Source organism: Athene noctua, chromosome 2 (assembly GCF_965140245.1).
Source record: "Athene noctua chromosome 2, bAthNoc1.hap1.1, whole genome shotgun sequence".
NCBI lineage: Eukaryota > Metazoa > Chordata > Aves > Strigiformes > Strigidae > Athene > Athene noctua.
In genome coordinates, this window is record NC_134038.1 from 141,743,493 (window position 1) to 141,753,868 (window position 10,376).

General features: G+C 36.6%; 1 protein-coding gene across 2 annotated transcripts in view; it reads right to left on the reverse strand.

Annotated features, from left to right (window-relative positions):
• The window catches only part of ANKRD28 (ankyrin repeat domain 28), a 79,415-nt gene extending 73,039 nt beyond the window's left edge, over positions 1-6,376 (reverse strand). The window contains exons 1-2 of one of the 2 annotated variants that reach the window (XM_074900488.1): positions 4,887-6,376; positions 3,759-3,842 (exon numbers count right to left, since the gene is read on the reverse strand). In XM_074900488.1, the coding sequence (XP_074756589.1) occupies positions 3,759-3,842; positions 4,887-5,003 (201 nt within the window). In that variant the 5' untranslated portion in view covers positions 5,004-6,376. Of the gene's footprint in view, positions 1-3,758; positions 3,843-4,877 lie in introns of both variants that reach the window. The other variant, XM_074900489.1, reaches the window with a different exon arrangement.
• Positions 6,377-10,376: the final 4,000 nt, after the last annotated feature.

Below are 10,376 nucleotides of genomic sequence, written 5' to 3' on the forward strand. Positions count from 1 at the left end.
CCTTGGCTAAGATCAAGTGCAATCAGGTTATAAAAACTGTGTATTGGGTTACGTGGAGTATCACTTCTCATAGCAAGAAATATTATCCTAAACATCTAGGACAAATTGTTCTGATTTTCAACAATCATTTCAATAGTCAGATCTGCAACCTTTAAATCATTTCTGATGGTGAGCTGGTATTCCCTCTACAGAATTATATTCTTAACAAATAACTGAGATGAAATATTCTATTTTCATGATCTTTTAAACTGAATATACATCATTAAAGTTCTAATTACAAACAGAAATGACAGTCTGCAGCAGTAATAAGCCTCCAAATCTTAAAAAACAAACAAATCCTGATTTATAAAAGGCAGAAATAATTCAGTTAGCTAAAACTAACTGCTGAAAAGTACATGAAATTCAAACTGGCCATACTAATCTAATCAGAAAATCAGGAAATGTTGAGGATCCCTATTAACTGATAAAGAAATATTAAATATGTCAGTTATCACATGAAATTTTCCTTCCTGCCAAGTCTCAAAAGACCAGGATGGTACCGAGAAATAATAACAGTTTTTTAAAACATATATACACACAGACACACAGAGAGAGCACAACGAGAGCCATGCATATAACAGAAATTATATCAGGCTTGACATCTGTGATGTGTGCTATTTAAGCCTGATTCATGAAACAAGCAGCTACAGTTTCTCAAGATTTTTTGGGGAAGGGGAGCAAGAAACAACCCTTTCCTCTCCATTTCTTCCATTAATTGGAGCCTCAAGAGAGCTCACCTTTCAAACAATACAATAAAAAAAATTACAATAAAAAAGCTGCACACTTCCAGCTTGCAGAGAAGATAAGCCTTCTTGAACCACATTTTAAGCAGCTTGTGATATATTCAGTTTGCTCTTTCTTCACAAAATTACAACTGCAGAGTGGAATACAATACACACTTTCTAAATCTAGACCGGGCCTGTGACTCAAGGCTGGTGTGGCATGAACAGAGAACAATCTTCTTCCTGAAAAAGCCCTTTTGCTATCAGTACATCATCTTACAGTTGCACACAGCAACTCATGTCATGAAAGGCCATGCATGTCAGAATCTTTCTAAATATAACACTATGGTAGAAGACATCATCTGTTCTATGAATAATGCTCTAATAGAACCCAACCTGGGTGCAAGCTTTAGATATTACCATAATATCAGTTACCACAGCTCAGCTTTGAGAAGCCAAATACATACACTCAACTAACTTAGCTTTAAAAGAGTATTAAGTCAATCACAATTAATGTTAAAGATTAACATACCCCAAAACTAAAAATGTAAATGAAGCTGGATCATAACAGAAGGGAAAAACACACCCACATTTCATCAAGACACTAACAATTTTGCTAGATGAATGTCACTGTCACAATGAAGACCTATAGCACCTCAGTCTTCAGTTCACTTCTGGGCAAAATTAATTTGCAGAAGCCTGCTAGGTCTCCAGTTACAGAGTCCAGTCCATGCTAGAGCAAAGGAGGAAGGAAGGAATCCCAACTATTAGAACACAAACTGCAAAATAATTAGTTGCTCTTGAAAGGGGGAAATTGCTCTGCAGAGGCATTGGAACGAATGACTCTGGAATTCAAACAACTGTACTGAAGCACTTGGATAGTGAAGTGGAAAAAAATCCAACATATACACTGGTCTAATACAATCCACAATGGTCAAAACAGTTTAGCACGATCATTCTCTTTATTAGGACATATACATAACTACTTCATTTTCTTCACTTTTTCCCTCCTGTCCACACCAATTTATAACACATAACTCAGGGGACAACTTTGGATCTAGACTACATAGGGATATATTATCTCCAGCCAAGTACACACAGCAAACGAAAAACCCAAGGAAAAGTACAAAACACACACACAGACACAAAGAAAAATCCACTAGGCAGTTTACTTCATTTCTACCAAACAATGGGAGAATTTATATGCTTGTTTAGTCTCAAAAGTGTTTTAAGGGATATATGTGAATGTAATATTAAATACTGTAGTAGAACTAGGAATGCCTTGGTAGGAAGAAGTAGTCATGTGTTGTAAGCATCTGACAATGCTGAATGAAGTGGCTGTGAAAAAATGTATTTGTTCTGGAGAGATTCTAAGCACACCTTACGTATTACTAGTCTAAGATGCACACACATTCTGTTAAAGGGAGATTTATCCACAGAAAGGAATAATAATAATAATAATAAAAAAGAGTAAAATGTAATAACCTCCAGTTTTTTAATATTCTACCTACAATATTTTTCTTTACTGTGACTACCTGGCAGTCTGAAGTAACCTTCTTCAAAGACATCAAACAATTACATGCTTTCCTATTGAAGCATATCTGCTATTTATGGGCAACTCTTTGACAAGACAGAACAAAAACGAAAACCAAACCACTACCATGTACATACTGAAATCTAGCAGAGATTTTGTAATAGATCATCAAAAAAGCAGGAAGATACTAACAAAACTTTGTTTACAGGCACTATAGCTATGAATGCTAAATCTGACTTCCACATGGAGGAATAAAAGTGAAACAATGCAAACTAATCAGCTTCCCCCCCCCAAAAGGCAATGTGACCAGAGTGTACATGCACGAGACTGGAAGGATACACAGCCAATGCTCTCATAACTAAACAGAAGATTAAGTCTTCTGATATTATATAATCCATCATACAATCTTGCTTAAGAACATGCACAACTACTGAAAACATCCAACCTTATCAAACAAAACCTTAGATTTGACAGCAAATTTACTTATACAGGGTCCTACTCAAGCTCTTCAAGACAATGGGAGGGCTCCCTTATACTTTAGCTGGCATTGGTCAGATATAAATTCTGCAGAATGCTTTTAAAAGTTAAAACAGACATAGCAAACTAAGCTGTCAGTTTGCTACCTCATGAAAAAAGTGTAAATAATTATCACGGTCTTACACTGCCTAGTATGTAGCCTCTAGATGTTAGTCTTTGCTTTTTAGCATTGCCCTTGTTCTGATGCATTTCGAGAAGAAACAGCTACATACATACCCATAGTGTTAAGCCCTATGATGGTTTATGATGACCTGCTTTAATAATCAAAGTAATTGATTATTAAAGAGATTATGCTATATTATCTTGCAAAGTCTCAAATGAGAGCATTAGAATTTTAATAGAAAGTAAATACAGTAACTGCAAGCTGTTCAAATCTTGAATGTCACCCAATGGAACAAACTCAATTTCATTTCAGTACAATTTTAAGTATGCAGTGTCTGCACCGCAAATAGGACATATGAACACAATTTTTCATTTTTACTTATTAATGTAATAATTAGGCTCCCCTTTTAATAGTGGATTTTAAAACCTACCTACTGAAACCCCAGACTATTTTCTTATAATTGTCTAATGTATACTATATGCTGTATTTAATTTAAAAAGAATCAAAGTCTACATAGCATCACACTTAACCAGTCTAGCTTTCTAAAAAGCCTAATACAACTGTATAAACAAACTTTTTAGTTACTCAAGCACTGCAGAACTAACGTTTGAAAGGAATATAGAATTACGTCTTTACTATCAACAAATCTACAAAGCTATACTCCTCCTTTCCAGTATTAAGTGTATGTATAGACTTGACTTTGACTATTACATAAAAGCAATAAAATTTACAGCTCATGAATTAACAAGGTTTAAGTGATCAGTATAGCAGAAAGCTATATCAAAACTGAAATGTATGCAAAGCTAGTTATGTTTGTTTTTACCTGAAAATTAACATCTTCTTTCTTAAATATCAGTGCTCGAACTTCATCAGGATCTCCATTAAATATAGCTTGAACCAATGGTGGCTGCAATGAAAAAAAAACCAACCACATCTTAGAATGTAATTCCATTTTAGTGATACACATTTTTTTTTTTGACACATAACACAAACACAAGACAATGACAAAATAAAACATCCCAGGCAGTGAAATAAAGAAACCAGCAACAGTATTTAGAATTGAAGAAATTCCGAGTTTTAAATACCTCAAGTACATGAACACACTTTAAGTCAATGAAATATTTTTTAAAAGAGCCCAGAAGACTAGTTTATAACAGCTGAAAAGAGAACTCCTCATAATAAAATCAAGGCTGTTGTTACATGCTGCAAATTCTATACAATAAGCAGACAAACTCCTTTTAGATTAGCAAGTGACTAAAGTTACTAGCAAAGTGCATCACATAAGTATGGTAACAAATTCACATTCACACAGATCTATTACTAAAAATAGTAGGATTTCTTCGGAAGTAAGAAAAGCTGCTAAGGTATGCTATCAAGATTTAAGTCAGTCACTTGGCAAAATAGAATAATTTAAAGCACTAAAAGCACAGTCCCCAGTGTTGAATCATCTCCAGAAAGTGGTAACTTCAATCTAACAGTTACATCAAGATTATGACTTACGCTGTTTTTTATTCTAGCTTAGAATTGCTCTTTCCTGAAGTACACTATAAACTCTATCACTTCTCAAAATGAACACAGCATATTATTGTAATAGAATGATTACATCAGTTTCCAAAGTGGTACTGCATAAATGTACCACTGCGGAATGAGGAGTGCAGCAGGGGAAAAAGCATTTACTTCAAACACAGTTTACCAAGCCCTCTAAAAATCCTCTGCTATTACACAAGTTGAGATATTGCTGCACCATAAACAAAGTTCCATGAAAAAGAATAAGCCCATGCAAATATTAATTCTACAGCTAGGTTTCAGCTTCTCCTCTCTTCAGTATAGGTTGTTTTTACCACCCTGTCTTGTTTCAACATATACATATTTATGTTAATCTTAGGAAAATTACTATTGGTATTTGTGACTGTTACAAGCAGGAAATATGCCAACAAACAACATGCCTTACCAGCACATTTCCAGAGGGCGATGGACGTAAAGATACATTTTCCTGAGGTAATTTGGACATAAATGTGGGAGAATCATCTTCCACCTCCTCCAAAACAACAATACAGACTCGACTCATTCGATCGTTTGAGGAAGCAAAAGTAAGTAAAAAACCACCAGCAACAGTATTTTTGGAACCTGACCACAGGTAACACAACAGGGACCACAGAGGAAATACTTTCACCTGTTTCACATGCCCTCAAAAACTTGTGAGTGCTACCACTGGAGCATTAGCATTTGAAAAAAGGACATTCCAATCCCCCCTTACACTTCATTTTTCAGATTTAAACACCCTGAGATGTTCAAGACAATGCTGAAAAAAGTTGCTCTTTTTAAAATAAAATTTCCCTAGGCATTGAAACTACAATAATGAAACTGTGGAACAGCTGATAAAAATATCCCAAGATCCAATTCCATTCAGACAGCACTCGCTGTCGCACACAGCTGTCCTTTCACAAGCAAATTTGTCTTTGTTAATGTCACAACTTCCACAGCGTCCTTCTATCCCCACAGTGAAATCATTGTTGCAGAAGACACGACACCATCCTATTGAGGACAGAACAAGGAACAATTGCCCTGAGAGAGATGGCCGCAGCTATACCCACTCCTGCAAGGTCAGTTTTAAATCAGTCGTCGCAGGCTTTCTGGTGACTGAAAATAAACGCGCCTTCTGATCATCCTGTCATTCTACAGCTTCCTTTCTCAATGTCAAACAGTCCAGCCAGAAAAATGCATCTCGTTTCCAGCAGTTATTCAGGACCTGCTTAAAGGAAAATAAGTCTTTCCCATGTAAGAAAAATATCTGCAACATACAGCACGGCTGCAGTACATTTACATGCGGTGAGTCAGACCACAGGGACAATGAACTCCTTGAATAATATTGCCGGTTGAATCCAGCCTCCCCAAACGACAGCAACACAGTGTTACTCCATCAAGGACACAAGCAATGCAGAGTGTTCATTTTTCCTTCACCGGGCAGTAGCTGTGGCTTCTCCATCAGGGAAGCAGAAATACTGCTGAGGAAGAATGCTTCAGCAAAACAAGCTAGCTACTGCACACAAAAGCTCAAATTACTGCCTTGGACTACTTCTGCTAAAGCAGTTCATCACTCAAGTGTTTCTTTTGATCACCATGTGAATGCAGTTCCCATGATAGTCTTCATTCAGATTGAGGGGGAGAGGAAAAAAAAAGGAAAAAAAAAAAATCAGACTCTGTACATCTTCTCTGAGCCAACTTCTTTATCCGAACATCTGTCACTGTGCCAACCTGGTTATCCTCTTCAGTTAGAGCTTCTGCTTATCAGTTTCTTTCCTTGACAAATTAAATTACACAATCAGCAGATAGCCTTGCAAGGCTTAAAAAAAGCTTGGATGTCCGAGCCGGTCACTAAAAGCCCGTAGGAGCAGAGCACAAACCACCGCCACGGCAGCATTCCCACTGAGCAGCAGCCTGGCGAGCAGCGACTGCAGCCTGGCAGGATGAATCGCCTAGTAATGCTCACATGTCACACTTACCAGAGAACCCAGCCACTGCTCTCAGTGCAACTTCCTCTGGCATCAAAAAAAAGGCTCTTTTTTAGGGGGGAGGGGGGGGAAGGCAGTCTTTGCAGTTACGTCTGTGCCAGTTCTGTGACTAACGCAGCTGAAAACGTAAAAATCCTATAACTGAAGAAAGAGCGACTGTTTAATATTTTCCAATAAAAGCCACAAAGAAATCTGGTGTACTGGCTCTGCTGAGTAACAATTTAGGCAGTAAACAATTCCAGGATTTTAACTGCCTTCATATGGCACTGGTCAGAGCAGCAAAACAGTCCTTGCTTAACTCATTGAGGACAAGATACTCCCCACATCAATACTATGAAAATTAAATGGAAGTAAAATCTCTCTTAACCCATTAAGTATTAAAAAACCAGCTATTAATGACCAAGCCCATGGTTTTTTTGCAAATAGTACAGACAAACATACCCTCAGCTTGGAAAAAAAAAAAAGGTTTAATTTTAATATAATATTATTTGTAATATTATTATTATAATAAAAAAAATATACTATAAACCCCTACAACTTGCTGAATAAATATTTCATCTTGAATCTGCCTAAATGGTGCTGGCTTGTGGGTGTATTATGTAACACTGGCTTCTGTCAAAGTTGCTGGGTAAGCTTCAGTGTTACAGGAACAGAGGGAGGGTTTTTGTTCTTGCTGTGCAGCATGAAGGCGCTTCTAATGCCCTTCAGCAACTGGTAATATCAGAATTTGCCAGTAGTGAACAAGTCTCTAGCTCTTCAACAAAGCATGTGCCCTCAGGTTTCACGTGTGAATCCAGGCAAGGTGAAAGACAACTCTAAGTGGTATATTAAATGGTTTGGGTATTAATAGCCCCTTCCCCCCAATGCGGGGGGGGAGCACAGGCAGGAAAAGTATCACCACTCTTTTGAAATAACGTCTACAACAGCTTCACTGCAACATAATAAATTGCTAAACACACACCTGACACTTTATGCAGGTGAAAGCTTTTCCTAAGCATGAAAGAGTACCTTAGTTTAGGGCTCCCTGAGCTCAGGACTGCTGGCCTGGCATAATATAGCACCAGTTTCTGATTCACCGTGAAATTTCACATTCAAATTTCCCAAGTGTTCTCATTTACAACATATGACTAACAAACATCTTTGTAAATATATTGTTCATTATGTAGAGTCCAGTTGTTTTGTAATTTCTTACTTTTGGTCTTAATTATGAAAAAGCAATGGCTTTTACGCTACACTGCTTTGTTCTAGCATTTCAACCATTTATTAAAAAGAAACAACACAGATTCACAGGAATACATATGAGACTCATGCTGTTCTTGGACACAGCAAAACCAGTTTAAATAAAAACATGGACATCCTCAAGGCCCATCTACTGCAACACCCTACTGTCTGCTAAGGAACATAGCAACCACAGCCTAGAAAATACTTCACTATTTGTAAAAAATGCCCTAAGGAATAGGCACTGTAGCTGAGTTGCATAACTAAACATAAAAAAAAAGAATATTTTAAGTCTACAAGCAAAGTACTCTGACAAAATGCATACTTGGGTTTCATACTATACACACACACACTTGTTAAATAATGGATTTCTAGCTAAGCCTGTATGCTTAGTGTAAATGAACACTTTCAAGAGTCAGTACATTTATACAGTAAGCAAATGCTAAGGGTTCCATGTGCCTTCTTTGGAATTGCCGACTGGACATGTTGCCAGATAGAGATAATGTCCAGTTTAGTTCAAATTATCTGAAAGTGGTCCCTTTTTAGCCTTTGTAATTAGTGCTCCAAACTAAACTTAAAAAAAACCCCAAACAACAAAACAGCTAGAAATGCAATAGGTAACTTAAAAAATTACAGGACTTCACATTCAGTTAACTGAAAATTCAGAAGAGTTAAGAATATCTGGATCTACTCTGGTACTTACACTGGTACGTATAATTAAAATAAAATTGATATATAGACTATTTCCAAAGCAAGTTAACATATCTTGCATAACTTTATATATTTTTGAATAGTGACTTTATTACAGTCAAAGAGATAAAGCATGTCACAGTTTGCATTAAAAAGATAACCAACACAACCAAGTCAGTATTATATCGATCTTGATAGCAATCTAAACCATGTAAGTAAGCAGACAAAAAAACCTACTCATGCTGGGCATGTGTGTATGTGTGCGCAATTACTTCCCATAACCAAAGGACAACACAATTCTAGAAACATTTAACTTTCACGTGCAATGAACTTAAAAGAACAATCTTCCCCTCTATCCCCTTCAACTGAAAGTACTGCCTTCACCTCAACGCAAACACCATCTCTAATCATCTCTTCTTTCAATTTCAAAAAAAAATCATCCAAGGTATCCTCTGGTGTGCAATGTACAAGTTTCTAATGCTACCTAACAGCTATACTGAAAGTCAAAAGCTGAAGTTCACAATTCTACTGAAAGGAAACAAACTAAGGTTACGGTTTTTCAGATTATATAGACTACTAACTTTCAGTGCAGGAAAAGAGGTAATAGTAACAGAGAATGAAAGCAGAGCAAATTCAAGAGGATTAATTTAAACCTCCTCTTCCCAAACTAATTTAGGAATCGTAACAGATCTTTACAAAGGTATGAAGAAAGACCACTGCACCTCTCAAAAAACCCTTTTCAATTTATCGTAAATAACTGAAGACAGAAGGTCATCAGCATCCACCTTCTCCAAATGTCACATATATCCAGTAAGAAAGCTAATTAAATTAGTAGGAAGAGTCAAAAATGGCCTAACAAAAAAAGAAAAAAGAATGTCACGTCTACTGGGACTCGAGGGGTGATCTGTCTGGTAACAATTAAATATTATGGAGGCTATCAAAGTAAGATCCCCATACTTAACTCGGAAATTTTGAGGAGTGCAATGAAGAGCGAACAGATAGAATTAAAGTGGACAATTGTGAAGATGTGCATTTTAGCAAAAAAGCTTTTATGTTGATGGAATAGCTTTTTGCAAATAAAAACTACTGTAATTTTCAAATTACTTGCCTTTAAGTAAATTAAGTTCCAAGAGTCTTTCATGGGTGCATATAAAGAGAATATGCAAGTATGCAACCTGCAGGATGTTGGTTGACAGCATGGATGACAGCAGCCATGTCTACACCAGACAGAAAAAACATGAAATCTGAATCAACTAAAAATAGCAACCTTTTCTAGAGATCTACCCTTTTCTCTAGGAACTGATGGGCAGACTGTAGCAGCACTGCTGATGACAAAAAAACCTCACTGAAGTACATACAGTATCAACAAAACTACCCAAATATAGATTTATCTTGCCGATCAGCATTTACCAAGTCTTTTTTGGGCTAAGATCAATCCAACTGGTTTAATTTAGTATTTTGAACAAGTAAGGATCTAGGAAAGGAAGGTAATTGTTCTCTCAGGTTCCAGTAAAAATGAAAAAAATTAGAACCAAGTAAGTCCTATTAATTATGTTTAAAAAAAAAATCTGTATCAGCTCTGCAAGAAAAAGACCTAATCTATGGATTTCTTCAGAAGATGAAGATTGCTTGTAATAGCTACAGCTGTAAGTACATAGGCATGTCCCAGTATAAGCAGATTTTTATATAATTTTGCTAGCATATTTACTAAAGCATTGCCCACATATAGACAGAGATGAATGTTCAGCATCACCATGAACATAAGCTACAATACTTCTAGAAGCCTTGTGAGTCACTCATCTGAAATCTTTTGCTTCCTCTCCACTCCTGAGGGAATGAGGTGGAGTCAGGAAACAGAACAGTCTAAAGCAACAAGAAATTACTACCTTTCTTACCAATTTTGCTCTGTTTATTCCAGAGCATTTGCACAGCTGGGATGCAGAAAAAGGAGAGTAGTTTTAATCTCTGCACTCCACATTTCTGCTTCCAAGGACAAGCAAAATAGCTTCGCTTGCACCACC